We start from the raw sequence: 17,923 nt of genomic DNA on the forward strand, positions 1-17,923 counted from the left end.
AATTGAGTCCTCCCTCCAAAGGGGGCATGTAAGCCCGTGGTGTAGTGGTGAAGAGCACCAGACTCTAATCTGGAGCACTGCGCTTGATTCCCAGCCCCTCCACACATGCAGCTAGCTGGGTGACCTTGGGCTAGCCACAGTCCTGATAGTGCTGTTCTCACAGAGCAGTTTCTCTCAAAGCTCAGCCCCGCCTACCTCACCGGGTGTCTCAGGAGAGGAAGAGAAAGCAATTGTATGCCGTTTTGGGACTGCTTACAGATAGGGAAAAGCGAAGTATTGTCTTGGGAACAATGGGAGGAAATTGTGTAGCATCTATACATTTGTCCTCAAAGTGCTGTGGTGGAGTTTCAGTTGTGGAGCACATCTGCTTTTTCCTGATGTAGAGGAGAGCTCTTAACAGCTAGTGGAGGGATGTGTGAGTTTTGCCCAAGTTCTTTTACACCGTGTGAGGATACCTTTTTATTTTTTTTTCAAATCTTAATTATATAAGGGTGCTTTGTGGTTCAGATCGAGGTCAAGATATAACCAGAGGAGTGGGGGGGGGGGATGTAGCACTCTTCTGAGCTGACAACCTCTTTCCTGTTGCATACAAGGATGCACGTGTGTTTTTGTCTCCAAGGTAAGTACATGTTGAAACTTCATCAAGTATGTTTGGCAGGTAAAGGGCCCATACTTGTGCAACGGGAGAATCAAGTGAGCGAAAGGCAGGGGGTGGATGTTCAAGTACAGGTGGAGAAAGTCGGGTGAGAAACCCAAGTAAAATGTGATTCTGGGCAAATGTCTTTCGGGTGAAAGACGGGCCCAAGGGTAGCAGGGCGGAGAGTCTGGCACACTGTGAAATGATGCACGGAAAGGTGCCCATGCCCAAGCAGCCCTGCAAGAGAGAGAGAGAGAGTATCTGTGTCCTAGGCCTTGACCTGCTGATCCTGCATGGAGCCGGGGGTTGGACTAGATGGCCTATATGGCCCTTTCCAACTCTATGATTTCTTACATTTTTAGGTCACTGGTCCCTGTCAGCTGGCTTGCGGTGGCTAGCAACATTCTATGACCTGAAAAGGCAAAGCTAGCCCAATCTCAGAATCTAGGGAGGATCAGCCATCTAGAGTTAGGGTGGGGGACCTCTAAGGCAGGGGTAGTCAACCTGTGGTCCTCCAGTTGTTCATGGACTACAATTCCCATGAGCCCCGACCAGCAAACCCTGGCAGGGGCTCATGGGAATTGTAGTCTGAACATCTGGAGGACCACAGGTTGACTACCCCTGCTCTAAGGAACACCAGGGTCATAAAGCAGAGGCAGGCAATGGCAAACCACCTCTAAACATGGGTTGTTGTAAGTCAGCTGTGTTTTGCTACCACATCTGCCCCAGAACTTTCCTTTTATTGCAAAGGCCATTCCTGGTGTAAAGCAGGCTGGTTTCAGTGGGTTGAGTGTGGTTCCAGGACATGGGCAGTACATGACATTTGGCCATCGAAGAACCGCATGGACCCTGGACTGTTAGGAGTGAACAAACAACCCCTCTTTCACCCCAGCCTGGAGTTTACTGGTTGCATTCTCTCCTGAGGAGACGTGTGGTTCGCTTGGGTGGTATCCACTTTGGAATAAGAGAGCACCAAATTTTGTAACGTTGGGTAGGTAGAGCGGTGCTGAAGATGAAGAACACTCCAATGTTTGCTGTTCTAAATACTTGATTTGGTTAAGCTCAATGGGGATCCTTCTGAGTGGTTTTCTCACTGGGTTTCGTGTGCCTGAATGCCAAACATTTGTCACGTGTGCCTACTAAAATACTTCTTCCTTCCTTGTATTTTCAGGACTCTCCTGAGTCCCTGCAAAGAAGATTCATGGCCTCAGGAAGAGTTTCCTTCCATAGAGGAAGAATGCTCATTTATTTTCTGGGTTGTCTTGCAGCAGATAATACGTGAACTCGCCCAGATGAAAGAATCTGAGGGCTAGTTTACACTTTGTTGTCCAACACAATGCTCACCTTTCTGCTAAACTCTAGCTTTGCAACCAACCTGTGGAGTAAACTAGGTGGACATCTTATGGCAACTTACTCAGTGCCCCACAATGAGATTTGGAATAGAACTTGCTTGTTCCACATCATCATCTTTATTTTCCTTTCCAGATAGGGCAGGGCAGGTAACAACATAAGCAAAAACAATTCTTAAAAACCAGTTATAAATATTAAACCATTCGTATTTAGATCAGCCCCATTCAGTAAAACTGGGGGGAGTGGGATTCCAGATCTTTCTTGAGAGAGGCAAATCTTCCTTCTGTTTTTAGCACTGGGGCCAGCTCTTTTTGATGTTCTGTCTGACCTCAACCATCTCTCATGAGGACTGATGGTCCACCAAGTTCAGGTTTTCTCAACCAGGGTTTTTTGAAGGCCCTGGAAAGGTTTCCTGAATAGGTGGGAGTTAACATGTGTGTGTGTGTGTGTGTGTGTGTGTATATATATATAATTTGTTAAACATTTATTGGGTGATATGACCATATATGGTCATGTTGACCCCTCCCGAAGTGGCCAGTGATGGGCCTGGAGGGCGTGGGAAGGGGAGGGTCCCTGGGTGGCCTGCTTCCTAACCATATTCTGTAGAATCGCAGCACTTCTGCGGTTTCCCGAAGCCTGAAGAATATTTCAGAGGGTTCTAAATGGTAAAAAAAGTTGAGAAAGGCTGATCTACTCAGAATGGCAGTTTTCCAGGCTTTTCAGCAAAGACCTGCCTGGATCCTTTGAACCAGGGGTACTGAGTATTGAACCTGTGACCTCTTGTATGCAAATCAGAGGCTCTTCTATCAACCCACAGCCCCTCACACCCAACAGAGCAAATTATAGCTCTGAAAACATGCAGGACACCTCCCCATCCTTCCCTATTTTTGTGGCCACAAACTGCTGAGCTTCCCACGCATCCTTTTTTGAACTGTGATTTTGACTATGCAAGGGTGGCTCTCCTGTGGTGGGCCAGGCAAGTCCTTTCTTCTTCAGGAACTTTCTTCTAATTTATGACACGGGCTTTCCCCTACTGATTGCAATTCAGATGTTCTAGCTCACATTGATGTATGAAGCAAGTAGCATCTTCTAAGGTGGGGACAGGGGAAGGAGGCAGGGGTAGGGTTTCGGTTGAGTTCGTGCATGAGTAGAATGCAGGGAGGGGACCACAGAAGTCACTTGGGTTGAGTTAAGTTTGTTATGTGCCAAATGCATTTCTTTTTGTGCACTACCAGTTTCTAGGTCCTATACACAGGGAAAGAACAAAGTTTGAGTCCTTAAGGCCAACAGAAGTTTAATTCTGCATATAATCTTTCATGTGCACACTAAGCTTCCAAGCACACTAGCATGTGTGCACACGTTTAATCACATAACGTATATTGGGGAGATCCAGGTTTGAGTCCCTGCTCTGCCATGGACGTTAGCTGGGTGACTTTGGGGCAGTCACACATTCTCGGCTTAACCTACCTCATAGGGGTGCTGTGAGAATAAAAATGCCTGTGTCCCCAGGTGACAGAAAGAAGGGATATACACAAAATGAATAAAATGGAGACACCTGCAAGTCCTTATGGGTTCCATACTTCTTCCTTTTAAAAATCCATCCAATTGTTGTTTTAGTGAGAACTCGGTGTATAAATGTTTGAATGTGTGAAGCATCAATCATTTGGTTGGAGCCAGCAGTTCCCTCCTGCTCAGTAGAGAAACTTGCGTTGAAGCCATTAGTTCCGGTGTCCTCAGAAATCCTGATTGGGAGTTCACCTCATGGGTATAATTCCTAAAGGGCCCATCATTCCACTTCCTCCCCCTCATCCAACTGCTGTTAAAGAACAGTTGTTTTTTATGCCCCACTTTCTACTACCTGAAGGAGTCTCAAAGCATTTTATAATCACCTTCCCTTCTTTCTCCCTACAACACTCACCCTGTGAGGGAGGTGGGGGTGAAAAAACTCTGAAAGGTCTGCTCTGAGAGAAGCTCTACCAGGACTGTGACTAGCCCAAGACCACCCATTTTGCTACGTGTGGAACAGGGAATCAAACGCAGCTCTCCAGATCTTAACCACTGTGCCATGCTGGCTCTCACCAAGCTGCTGCCACTGAGTAGAAGGTCAATTGTTTACAGAGAGTTTCCTTTCCAGAATAAATACATTCCTGCCTCCCCCCACACACCATTTTTTTTCTTCTCACCACAATCACAAATTAGAAAAACACAACTGTGCTTGTCTCTGTTTTCTCGTAACTCTCCTCCATGGCATCTCTAAGACCAAGCTCAGGTTTCCTTCAAATTTCCACAAAATGCGATGGGCAGAGTTATTTTTAGGAACGAAGGATCTTGATGTGGGGTGGCCATAGAATGGATACAGGGGACATCTTTTCTTTTAAAAAAACAAACCTTGTTTTCCTTGTGCTTAAGCTGCACTTTGTGGGTAGGCTTGCCAGGTGATGGCTGGAGATCTCTCAGGATTGTGACTGATCTCCCACCGACAGAGACCAGTTCATCTGGATTAAGTGGCCACTTTAGAAGGTCAACTCTACAGCATTATGCCCCATCCTTCCCCTCCCCAAACTCTGCCCCCTTTCAGCTCCATCCCTCCAATCTCCAGGTATTTCCTAGTCTGGAGCTGGCGACCTATTCTTTATGGGTAGGGGTTTGGCAAAGCTGTCGATGTGTAACTTCACACCAGAGCTGGGGATTTGGTGCAGAATTTTAAAATGTGAACTCATAAGAAAGAGCAATGCATTGCAATAGGCATAGGAAACTCTTCTATGCTCCAAGCTTGTCTTGAATACAAGAACTTCCTTTTGCCTCTGGTCTCTGCTCCCCTGCACCATGCCTCAGTCTTCTGCTGGCACCACATCTCAGAGTTGCTAAGTATCCCTCTACCCCAAATACAACATGCATATCAGACACGCACCACTTTGACACTTGCTGCTTTTCAAGCAGCCCTGTCTGTGGTGTGCTGCGGGAAACAACTTTGGTTTTTTGATACGTTCATTTGTTTTCTCATGTCAGAGAACAATCCCTCAATAGCCGAAGGGATACACAGGACCAGGCAGGGATTAAGGTGACAGTTTTGATGGTGGTTTATTGTCCTCTTTAAAGCTTTTTACAGAATCAGCAAGCCTCTCCTATAAAAAATACCACCACACATAGTGTCTTTAGGCATGATTTTGTTAATCATATTGTGAAAAGTATGTAAAAGCACAACTGAAGGCACAACCAAGAGAGCAGCGGGACGTATTTGTGACTCTGACATCAAGTAAAGCAAGGTGAATGGGTTGTGTCTGCCCCCCCCCCCCCAGTCCGGTGACTGACACCAAAAGCCACATCTCGGTCCTTAAGACCTGGCACCTGCATTCTGAAAGCTCACTAGTGATTCTGTATATACAAAATTCTTTTTTAAAAAAAGACAACTCTCTAACCATCCATGGCACAGTTATGTTCTGTCCTGCCAAAGTATCAGAATACACAGTATCTGCTCACAATAACATGTACTTTGAGAATGTGTTAAAAAAATTGTTTCTCTTCTTATCTATTTGGTCTTTCTTCCCATTAGCATCCAACAATAGCCCCCTCCCCACCCACACTGTTCACGGGAACTAATCCTGCTTGTGAGACACTGCAAAATGGAACCTCTTAGAGCAGTGGTCCTCAACCCCCAGGCCGGGGACTGGTACTGGTCCGTGGATCAGTCGGTACTGGGCCGCGGCTCCTCCTCGTCCTCCACTCTGCCGCCAGCTCACCTTGGGTGCTCTCCAGCGGCCGCTATGGCTGGGGCTCCCCCTCGGCGTGGCACTGCGCAGCTGCTGCTGGCAGCACGCCCCAGCGGGCAGCCGGAAGTCAGGGGTGCCGGCGGGAAAGCAAGTGGAGCAGGGGCTCAGGCAGCAGTGGCGTTGGCGATGTCTCTCGGCAAAAGATTCCTCCCCCCCCCCGGGCCTCAGTAAAATTGTCAAACGTTGACCGGTCCCCAGTGATAAAAAGGTCGGGGACCACTGCCTTGGATTATTAACAGCGTGGGTTTAATTTTGTATCCTGACAGCTGAACTGCAAGAAGAGATGTTCCAAATATCCATCAACCCCTTTCTGTTACATACAAGGCTAACAAGATTGCTTGCAGGAATGAGTTCTCCAAACAAAATGGTGTCTGCGTCAATTTGTGCAGACAATTTGAGCTTCTAACCAGCATTACCAACCACCAGTGTCTGTAGAGTGGACTGGAAACTCTCCCCCCCCCCCCCCGAATTAAAAACCGGGGAGCTTCTTGTACACGGTTAACATACTTTAGAGAAACTGGTAATACAGCCGATGCATCCTTCAAAGTGTAAGTGCTGTTTCCCACCCACTCGACCCCTGGGAAGCGTAAAACCACCTGTCCCAATTGTGTTTAATCACATCCTAGGAATTTTTCCCTTCCAAGATGCTGCGTGTCTGCTGGATTGCCCTGGAACGCTGCTGAGCTGGATGGTTATGAACCTCGGAGATCGAGCCCAAAAGGTTTCCTGTTTTCGCCCCATTTTGGCTGATTGTAGATGCATTCTCCAAGCGTTACCAAAATGGAACTAGTGCTTTTTGATTTGACATTTTAATGCAAGCATTAGTGTGTGTACGCCGGAGAGAATGGGATTCCTTCTATGTTTTTTTTTTTGGGGGGGGGGGGAGGTTGGCTTGGTAAAGCGATAGTTTTGTTTTCTGATGCCCACATATCAGTAGATCTGCAAGAAGTGAATGCCTCTTATTGAGACGACTCCAGAAATTGAGGAGACCCCAATACCTTATTGATAGAAAAAGAAGAATTCTTAAGACAACGCACTTGACTAGTTGGGCCATGAGGTTAGTACCTACTCTTGAAACTGCTAGTTCAGTGTTCAGCTCTTGACAGGCCAGGAATTCTGGACTGTGTTCTATTCTGAGTCCAGCAAAGGAGATCTCCTTGGTGCTCAACACCATTTTCGTCTGACAAACCACCAGGAGTAACTGCTATATGCCTGGGCTCCATAGCCAGCCTTTGTAGTGCATCCAAAAGCAAGAAGTGGGCTTAGCCATCAAGGGATTCTGGTTCTAATACAACTCTGACTGGCACGGATGTAACAAGGCCACCACAGGGATTGCATACAGCATGTACCTTGATGTGATGGCAACACAATAGTTCTGTATGCCAAGTACCATGCCTTGGTAGGCACTGGAATTCTGGAATACTGGATACTGGAATTCTAAAGTTGGAAGGGACCATAAGACCATCTGGACCAGGACTGGCCAAATGTAGTCCTGTAGTCCATGGACATCTGGAGAGCCACCATTTGGGCAACCCTGGTCTAGTCTAATCCCCTGCTCAATGCAGGATCAGCCTTGAAGATTTCTTACCTCCATGGTTGGCACCTTGATCCACTTTTAAGGTTAATTTGAAACATGTTCCCTGGCTACCAGCCATAATTCATACTAATTTCTGTCATACTTTTGGGCCAAGTGCCCTATCTGCACAACTGGGGGACTAGAAGGAGCCAGAATATCTTCAGGTCTAACCTGCATTCTTCCGATAGGATCTCTTCTCTGTACAGATTTAGGGTTAACCCAAGAGAGTGTCGGAGGAATGGCAGGCTAAACGTGACGAAAGACGGACATGGCACATGGGATGACAGCTTGATTTGAGTTCAGTAGCACTTTAGAGAACCACAAGTATTTCTGAATGTGGTGTGTCATCACAACTTTAAAAAAGTTAATCCATGAGCTTGCCAGTAAGAAATTTTCCTCCCCTCAACCAGGAAATGTGATGGGCTGCTGCAGTTCCACCTCCACCTGGTTTTCTTGCAGTGGGAGTGCTGTTGAATTCTCCAATTCCTGTGCCTTCAGCAGCAGCATTCTGTTATCGTTCTAAGCTGCAAGCAAGCACTGGCCCTTCAGTGGCTGAGGTCTCAGTTGAGAGGGAGAGCTGGATGGCCCCATCTCCTAAAATGCACACATCTGATAAACCTATAGAAACTCAGCCAAACGATTCCCAAGACCTGCTTCTCCTCACCTTTTTCTCTTTAGCAGGATCTTAGAGGGGAAAGGGAAGTGTTTCAGCCTTCTCACCAGCTAGCCAGCTTGAGAGCCAGCTTGGTATAGTGGTTAACAGTGCTGGTCTCTAATCTAGAGAGCTGGGTATGATTCCCTGCTCCTCCCCATTCAGCCAGCTGGGTGACAGTCACAGTCCTGTTAGAGCTGTCCTCAGAAAGCAGTTCTGTCAGAGCTCTATCAGCCCCACCTACCTCACAGGTTGCGGGGGGAGGAAGAGAAGCTGATTGGAAGGGCCCTGGAGACTCCTTTGGGCAGTGAAAAGCAGGGTACAAAACCCAACTCTTCTCCTTCTTCTAGCCACCATTGGTATATTTCGACTCTGACAGTGCATCCATCCTGCCCGCAGTGCATCCATCCTGCCTGCAAATGGTGACTTCTCCCAAGCACTCCTTCTGGCTAGCTAACACCGGCATCCCCACCCCCTTCAGTCAAGAAGAGGCTACCCAAATCAGCTCACGTTTCCTCGGCAGTACGAAAGGCCCAAGGCCTCTCTCCCACCGTGCCCTAAGCAGGCGCAAGGCAGGTGCTCAGAGAATGGCTCCCGAGGATCTCCAGAGCTGGGGCTGAGAGGATCAGGTGGGACCAAACTCTTGCCAGGACAGTTTCAAAGGGCAGAACTACTGCAAAATGGAAAAAAACTACTCTTGTTAAAAAGTGAACTGGACAGAAGGTTGGATCCTGCCAAGGACTGCCAATGGCAGGAAGGAAAGGTAATTTCACAGACTCCCCCTTTCACGCTGTCAGGGGGTGGGGTGAGTGTATGTATGTGTGACTCGCATCCCCCCGGAGCAGTATTTGGGGAAGAGGCAAGCGAGTCCTGGTCCAGGGACAGAAATCTTGTCCACGGAATCAAAGCTCCGGGACTGCATCTGGAGTTTTCTCTCTAAACCTGGGTATTATCAACTACGTCTCACCTTGTTGCTTTCAGCAGAAGACAGCATGAAACAAGTGCGTAACTTCTCCTGGGGAGGAGAGGGGAAGGAAGACACACACACACAAATTCCAATGAAAATAGATTGTCAGAAAATTCACTCTGTACACGACTTGCGATGACTCATTTGTGTAGGCAGGACCCCCCAAGCAGAGGGTGCCCAACAAAAAAACAAAACCACCCAGTGGTCACAGCAATGCCCTTCCCCAGGTATGCCCAGTGCTGCAGGTTGGTGCAGGGGGTTACCCCAAAGCCCTGGCTAAGGGATGGGGAGGAAGCTACATTCCTTCCCTGCCTGCCATTCACAGAGGCTGGGCTCTCACTGAGCCTCTCGACTGTCCCTTGGTCAGATATCAATAAAACCTTCTGAATGTGTCATCGGGGAAGCCGATGAGCAGAATCGCTGTGCGTAGGGAGTCTCAGTCTGTTTTCCCACTAGCATTTAAAGTGCAAAGATTTTTGCATTGGAGTAGACTCACGCTGTCAGATCTAATACGCTTTGTGTTAGTGGGGAAGGGGGTCCACGGACAATAGGAAAGGACGGGACCGAACAGGGCTCTGCACCCAGCGCTTCAAGCCCCAGGGAGAGCTGAAACCCCCCCCCCTCCCAAAAAGAGGGGTGTGTGATTGTTCTTGCCTGCAATTTTGTTCCTGGCCCAGCCAAGTCAGCTTGGGGGAGACTGCAGAGCAGCCAAGCCCGGTTTGCCACTGGGAAGAGAAGCAGAAAAACATTAAAGCCACAGAATTCCATGGGGCAGAAGAGGAGATCCAAAGACAGACAGGTGTGATGGAGAAAGCATTTCCTGGAAATCTGGGATCATCACTGGATTCAGTGAGCTCCGTTTCTGAATAAACTCTCATAAGACCAGCCAGCCGGCTTCAGGGCTGTGGTCAAAGCAATTTCCTCCCCTCGACTGCGGTCCGATTCCCTTCCTTTCTCCAAGGCGGATTAAGCATTCAAATTAACTTCCGAGAGAAACCTGTTACGGGTCTCGGACTTACATTATCGCAGCCCCCCTCCCCCCTCCCCCCTTTCAAAGGGTCTGCTGCACCAAGACACACAGAGAGAAAACAGTTCCAAAGTTCAGTTCTGTTTAAAAGCAGCTTTCGGGCCTTCCGGGAGGAACACCCTCGGCTTGTTTCTTTTGGCAAAGAAAGAGGAAAACTGTCATGTGTGAAGACGCTGCATCCCTTCTGGATCTGGCAGGGGCTTCCTTGAAGCATCCCCATCAAAACTGGCATCCTGCCCTTCCTATTTACATTTTTTAAAAACTCATTCCCTGAAGCTGCAGAGAGGAAACAAATATCCATGCCAAGACCCTTTATGAGGCTCCCTGGATGGGTATGAAAAGCGACGAGGGCAAATTTAAGCCTTCCAAAAATAGGAGCCGACACCAGAGTCTTGCTGCCCATCTTAAAAGTAGACCCCCCCCCTCCATGTCGCTTCCTTGTATTTTCACTTCAGTCCTTGTGCCTGCATGTTGCTGGGTTTTTTTTTTAAAAGCATTATACAGATTTTTAAAGTCCCACTACCAAGAAACGAGCGACACTCCCGGTTCAGCCAGGCAGAATGGATGCGAAACCCCCCCCTCTCAACGGACACAGTGAAGCGGGACCCCAGAGGCTGCGCCAGAGGGCACCGGGGCGACATACCGAGTGTCTCGGAGCAGAACAGAAAGAGCCCCGTTCTGGGCCTGGAATTTTTCCAGTCAGGGACTCCAGTCCCCCTGCGCTTACCTGCTCCCCACAAGCAAGCTGGTTTTGTTTTCATACATGGGAGAAGGGGACTTGTTTATGGTAGGAAGCTGCACCCGGCACCCCGGTCCGTGCCGTCAGAGCCGCGTTGGCGTCGCTGTACATGGGCATGCTGACGGGCTTCCCGCTCTGGCAACACCTCCCTGTGAACCGCCTCCACGACTCGAGGGTCTTGTTCGACCAAATCCAGACCCCTGAGGTGATCCCCACGACCAGGCACATAAAGTACTTCAACATGAAGACAGCATAGTCGGGCTTCGGCTTCTGCCTCTCCCCAGGGCAGGAACAGTTCTGTGCGCTCTCCCACTTCTCCCGGTAGTGCTGCTCGTAGATGTAGCACACCACCACAATGGTCGCCGGGACCGTGTACAAGACTGTGAAGATCCCGATCCGGATCATCAGCTTCTCCAGCTTGTCTGTTTTGGTGCCTCCTTGTTTGATGACGCTCCGGATCCTGAAGAGGGACACGAACCCCGCCAGCAGAAACAGGGTCCCGGTGAAAAGGTACACCACCAAAGGTGCCAAGACAAAACCCCGGAGCTTGTCAAGGTTCTGGTTGCCCACGTAGCAGATGCCAGCCACTGGATCGCCATCCACCGAGCTCAGGGCCAGCACGGCGATGGACTTTATGCTGGGAATCAGCCAGGCGGCCATGTGGAAATACTGGGAATAGCTGGCAATTGCCTCGTTCCCCCATTTCATCCCGGCCGCCAGGAACCAGGTGAGGGACAAGATGACCCACCAGATAGAGCTGGCCATGCCAAAGAAGTAGATCAGGAGGAAGACCACGGTGCAGAGGGCCGGCCCCGTGGTCTCGTAGTGGATGTGGTTGTAGTCCTGGTTGCAGGCCACACTGGCGTGACCCACCACCAGACGGATGATGTAGCCAACGGACACAAAGAGATAGCAGGTGGACAAGAAGATGATGGGCCGCTCTGGGTACTTGAACCTCTCCATGTCGATCAGGAACGTGGCCACCGTGGTGAAGGTGGAGATGAAGCACAAGACGGACCACAGGCCGATCCAGAAAGTGGCAAAGGTCATCTCGTCCTGGGTGAAGTAGGGCTGGAAGCAGGGGACGGCGCAGTTGCGCACGCTGCCCGTCTCAATCTTGTTGTACAGAGGGTGGCTTTCTTTGGAGATCAAGACCAGGGGCTCCTGGCATTCGCAGGCCCGTCGGCAGTCCCCTGGCGGGTGCTGGCCCGTCAACGGGGGGAGGTTCCTCTGGCCGCTTTGGGAGGGGCGGGTGGGCTTGGTGAAAAACGGGGGCAAGGTGGTGACCTCGGTCTGGTTGTAATCCATGCAGAGCACCTCCGCGTTGCCCAGGACGGGCAGCTTGTCGCAGTCCATCCGCTCGGGCCAGGCGAACCCGTACTGCCTCATGAGGGGGGAGCAGCCCGCCTTGGCCCTCTGGCACACCGAGCGGCAGGGCGGCAGAGGCTTGGCGTAGTCCGGCAGGCAGATGGGCGTGTACATGCTGCACAGGAAGAACTTGAGGTCGGGGGAGCACTGGATCTCCACCAGGGGCCAGAACTGGTGCACCTCCAGGCCCGCTTCGTCTTGGCTGTCGTGGTTGAACTGGTTGGGCATGTAGGTCAGGTTGTAGCCGATGCCCTTGCACATGGGCACCGTGATCTCCTGGCACACGATGGCCTTGGAGGCGGCCGGCGCCAGAGCCGGGGCTTCCAGCAGCAGCAGCCACAGGCCGAGCAGCGCGTCTGCCAGGCTGGCGCCCGAGGCGGCCATGGCCCTGCGGACGGCGAGCGGCGGCGGCTCAGCGGCGCTGCGGGCGGGGCACTGGCGGCGCGGCGTCTCCCAGGGGCCCCGCCGCCCGGCCAGGGGCCCGCCAGCCCCCGACGCCCATCGCCGCCGCGCCCGAAAAGTTGCCCGCCCAACTCCCCGGCGGCGGCGGCGCCTTACTCGGCTCGCAGCACAGCGCGCCGGCGGAGCGGGCCGTTCCCGGGCCGGCCGCGGGGAGAGCCAGGAGGCGGAGAGCGGCCAGTCCCCCGCTCGGGCTCCCGCCGCATCCTCCGGCGACGAGCACTTGGGCGACGCGGGCAGCGGGCAGCGGGCGGGACGGTCGAGGCCGCCGTCGGCTGCAGGCTCCCGGCGCGTCCGCCTCGTCGTCCTCCGCCCCCCGCACAGGCGCTCCCGCCGGAGCCACCTGCGCTCTAAAGCGCTCGGCCGCCGGGCCGCCCCCGGGCCCGCCCCGCCGCCGCCGCAGAGACGCCCCTTTCCTCTGCCTGCCGCTGCCGTCGGGCCAGCGCCGCCAGAGGGCCGGAGAGCCGTCCCGGGGGAGAGCCCGGCGGCCGGGGTGCTGGCCCCGCAGGCGCCCCGCGTTCGAGCCCCGGGCAGGATTGGCACGCAGGCGACGAACAAAGCGGCGGGACTCCCCGAGTCTTTGTAGGCGTCGAATGCTGCCCCCGCCCCGCCGTCTGGAGAGCTCCTGCGGGCCGGCTTGGGTCAAACTGTGTTGGCCTTCCGGAGCCCATCGGACCCTAACTCTCTCCTACCGCTTTAGGCAGCATGGCCTATTATAGCAAGAGAGACAACCCACCTCGAATGATCAAGATAGGCTTGATGGAATGCCAATAGAAATAAAGTGGGAAACCAGAGAGCCTTAAATCCTCAATTTACTAGCGCTGGTGAATGAGCTCTTGGGGTTGAAAGATAATAGGATCCAGAGAAAAGCATGGCAGTTGGGGTGTTGGGCCCAGGCAGACTCACAAAACTGAGAAACCAGTAGAACATTTCAGCCTCCCAGGACACTCAGCGGGGGACCTACAAAGTAGCTGTTTTATTGCAAAGGGATTTCAGGGAGCAGGAGATTGCTGAATTACAAGTAATTGCAACATTCAGAACAATGGACCCTCCAGGGTTTAACAGAGATATCGGGTTCTTATCTTACTACACAAGCTAAATGACTAAGCTCTCACATACTCAGAATTCAACTTTGTTGGGCTTAAAGGTGCCATTGGATTCAAACTTAGTCCTCATACCTGTTTTTAACTCTTTTATTCTCTGAACAAATTTTGAGTCCAGGGGCACCTTTAAGACCAACAACGTTTTATTTAAGGTATGAGTTTAATAGAGAAAAACAGCAATTTGGATTTTTTTTTGTATTTACTTGAGATTGAATTGCATGGGAAACAATAGTTCAATAAATATGTCTACATTAAGACAATAATGGGTGACTAGACTGGGGCAGTTGGGGGGGGGTATTTTGTCACTACACAGAGCCGAGACGCCATAGGGGAGGGAGGAGCCAGGCCTAGAAGGCCCAACTCTTCCCCTCAGGCTTGCGCTAGTCTTTTTGCCCCGTGCAGACAAAGTCCCAGTGCTTCAAACACCCCTTTAAAAAACACAAGAATCGCAGCATTTCCCTTATTGCACAGGGAAATAATCTTGGGATGTTGTTGCAATGGCCATAGAATAGGCCATTTTGCACGGGATAGAAAAAGCCCTCTAGAATAAAAAGAACTTGAATTCTTGGAAATGTCGGGGTCCGGTTAGAAAACTGGATGAGGGCCAGCAAGGCTCTATTTTCCTGATCTGGGGAGTTTGCCTGTATTGTGTTGGTTGCAATCAAGCACTGAGAAAAGGCTTAGAGCACTTCGCACCTCTCCAGTAGCTGCCAAAGGCTGTTCAAAGGGATCCCTGAGGATAACCCGGTGGGCATGGAGATGCCAAGAAGCAATTGGGGCCTTCTGTTCCATCTGCATGATCTTATTTGGTCCTCCCACCCCACGCCCCCTCTTGAACGGGGTGGGATTTCCTCTCCAACCCCCCCCCCCCAATAACTTGTACATCCAACAAAACCCCTTGGCTCAGTTTTCAATACTGGGAGGGTCTGTGGCTCATTGGTATACCATCCGCTTGGCATGCAGGAGGTCCCAGGTTCAGTCCGCAGCGTCTCCAGGCCCCGTCAGCAGGTGATGCAAAAAACTTCTGCCTAACCCCCTGGATCATTAGAAAACTCATTAATGCTCGGCATGGTCAGCGGCAAAAGAAAATGTGGTCGCCAAGGGATCCACTAGCTCGAAACAATCAAAGCCAATACAGGGATGACCATGAACCAACCAAAGAAGGAGTCAGAGACAGAGACATGTGGTGGAAACTTTCCTATAGAATCGCCGAGGGTCGGACATGAATGAACGGATAACATCACCATCAATACCCTGGAAAGCCACTGCTGATCTGAGAAGACAACAGTCACTCGGATGGACCAGTAGAAAGAAGCTCCATGTGTGCTCTCCGAAGCAGAATGACACCTAAACTCATTGAAGCTTAGGATGGCACATGGATACATCTGGGGCTGGTACAGGAATCGGAGAATGGCAATGACACAATCAATAATCTCGATAAGACTTCACCAGTGCTTTGTCCTTTTCAAAAAGAGCAATGCCAAATTCTGGAGGATACCACGGTTCCTTTTCAAGACACTGGGTCACCTTTCACCCCAGAAATAGTTTGCACAATGTAACTGGCTTTGGGCAACAGGAGTGTCAAAGCTAACTTGAACTGTAGGAAGGGTTGCCTGTCCTGTAGTTAATTCTCTCCAGAAATCAAATTCTTTGCAGTTTATGCTACATCAAACACAGATGGGTGCTTCTCAAAGCCTGCGGACCCTGGCACAATACAGTTGCAAGGGGAGCAGCCAGAGGGGGCAGAGGAGGCCTCCTGAGAGGTAAGGGTGGGGGTCACTCCAAGATTCCTTAAATAGGGAACGGGGAAAGGAGAGACACTATGGCAATGATCCACGGGGGGGGGGGCGGGGGAGGCACCGCACGGAGCCCCTGGAAGCTCAGGCACCATAGCATGTGCTACATATAAACTGGCCCTCATTTAATAACTTTTGGGGGTTTTGCTGTCAAGTCGCAGCTGATTCATGGCAACTTTGTAGGATTTTCAAGGCAAGAGAAGATTCGAGATGGCTTGCCATTGCCTGCCTCTGTGCCATGACCATGATATTCTTTGATGGCCTCCCATCCCATGTTAACCAAGGCCAAGCCTGCTTAACTTGTGCAATCTGAGAAAAGAACAAATTTTTGAGTCCTGGGTATTGAACTTTGCTGTTCTTCAAAGTGCCGCTGGGCTCAAAGTGCCGTTGTCCTGTTGTTTCAGGCCAGCATGGCTCCCCACATGAGATATGACAAGATTGGGCTAGCCCAGGCATTTAACACTTATCCATTTCTTGATTCATGCATACCTTCTAATCTGTAGGTCCACCACCAAATCTTAGAAGAGTTGGTTGTGAATCCTCTCCCCTTTTTGTTGTGATTTAGGTAAGGCATTCATAGGTGCGTTGGATCACAGGCTCGCTGATGGCCTTGAGCAGGGATTCCCAACCAGGGGTCTGTGGGCCCCCAGGAGCTCCAGAAGGGGTCTGCAGCCTTTCCCTCCTGCCTTAATGGCCTCAGCTGCTTCAATTGCTGTGCGTTCTCTCGTGGTTTGGGCACCTGGGAAGGTGAAGCCTGCACACCTACCCCCACCCTACATGGCCTCCTGTCTCTCCCTCCCTCAGACCTTCGTGAGCTGCCTGTTAACGTGGGTGGTGACGTCACTTCCAGGGGTAGGAGGTCTGGCCAGCTCCTCAGGCTCCTCAAAGCCTGAAAAATTATTTCAGGGAATCCTCCACAGTCAAAAGGTTGAAAAAGGCTGAAAAAGTATAAGAATATGCTTCTTGCTGGTCATGAATGCAGCTTTTTCCAAACACTCTTAGCTGGGTCCTCAGACAGAGAAAATGATCTGTGAATGAAGCTTCCAGTATGTGGTTCCCCTCTGAAAATCAGGTGCACAGGGGCCAAATTCAGACCAGAACCACATCCTGAAGGGAGGGAGGGAGGGAGGGCTTCTGCTCTCACACACCCACACCCACACCCTGTTTTCTTGATCTGATATGGGGAACTACTGCTTGCTGTACTGGGAAAGTGTGCAGGAACAGATACTTTTTCTGAATTAAAATGGGAGGCTTTCTTCAATAGAGAAGGTTTACTTTTTGAGTGTGTAGGAGTACAAAATGCCTGTACCAAAAGGAATCCAACTCTGTCTATGAATCTGTTTGTGTGCTAGCAACTGCCTTAGTTGATTAAGAGGTGGCAAATCAAGACGCATGCAGAAACACAACATGAGTTCATATTTAATTCCTTGTGTACCTCTGCATCAGAAGTGATCAAATGAACCAGCACAGACATGGCAAAACTGCCTGCTTGAAAGTAGCAACAGATTGAAAGCAGGCAAGCCAGAGCATTTGCTCATGCAGAGTTGCAACAGATACCCTCTTTTGGCATTTTGGCTCATAGGAGTCTTCAGTTATGCCATTTCTTCCTTTCCTATATATGATAATTTTTGAGAGCCAGCTTGGTGGAGTGGTTGAGTGGCAGCCTCTAATATGGAGAGCTGGGTTTGATTCCCCACTTTGCCGCATGCAGCCAGCTGGGTGACCTCGGGCTCTTCAGTTCTGTCAGGGCTCTCTCAGTCCCACCAACCTCACAGAGGGGAGGAGAGGAAGGAGAGTGTAAGTCACTTTGAAACTCCTTTGGGTAGTGAAAAGCAAGATATAAAAACCAACTCTTCTTTTTCTAACAGAAAACTAAAATGGGTTTCAGGAATTACTGTATTTATCACATAAATAAGCTATGTGTTTTATGCCTGGAGATTTTACTTACTTGCTTACTGCTGCCTGCTAACTGAATTTTGTTGCTTGGTTTTCCTATCACCATCTTATTTGGGTGAGAATCTTAAATTTCATAACAGTCCTGCACTGATCATTGTTGCTATGCCCATTTTACAGGGGAACAACTGAAGCCAACTGGTTCAAGGCCCTCTCTCAAGTCCCCAGCCAAACTGGGATTAGGATACAGGCAGACATCTTAGGACCCAGAGGGTGGAAAGTATACAGATTTCCTTATGGGCACGCTTTTGAAATCTGGCTGAACAAAGGAAGATTCAAATTGAGCACTCCCTCTTTCTCTCTCTCTCTCTCTCTCTCTCCCCCTCTCTTGGTCTGTAAATAGTTCTTTAAAAAATGTCCCAAACAAAACTCCACAGGACACACCCTGACGCAAAAGCACCCTGACCAAAGCTGACCTGCTGCTGTCTTCTATACAAAACTGTGTTAGTCTGAAGGAAAACAAAAATGCCAGGCCTGATTCGCCCCCAGTGTGTAAACAGCTTGAGAAAGGCTTAATGCTACATCA

General features: G+C 50.4%; 1 protein-coding gene across 1 annotated transcript; it reads right to left on the reverse strand.

Moving 5' to 3' along the window:
* Positions 1–5,043: 5,043 nt before the first annotated feature.
* FZD5 (frizzled class receptor 5) lies at positions 5,044–13,116 on the reverse strand. Its single transcript, XM_077319266.1, has one exon. The coding sequence runs from the start codon at positions 12,468–12,470 to the stop codon at positions 10,737–10,739; it is 1,734 nt and encodes a 577-aa protein (XP_077175381.1). The 5' UTR covers positions 12,471–13,116; the 3' UTR covers positions 5,044–10,736.
* Positions 13,117–17,923: the final 4,807 nt, after the last annotated feature.

The sequence above is a fragment of the Paroedura picta genome, chromosome 2, assembly GCF_049243985.1.
Source record: "Paroedura picta isolate Pp20150507F chromosome 2, Ppicta_v3.0, whole genome shotgun sequence".
NCBI classification, from domain to species: domain Eukaryota; kingdom Metazoa; phylum Chordata; class Lepidosauria; order Squamata; family Gekkonidae; genus Paroedura; species Paroedura picta.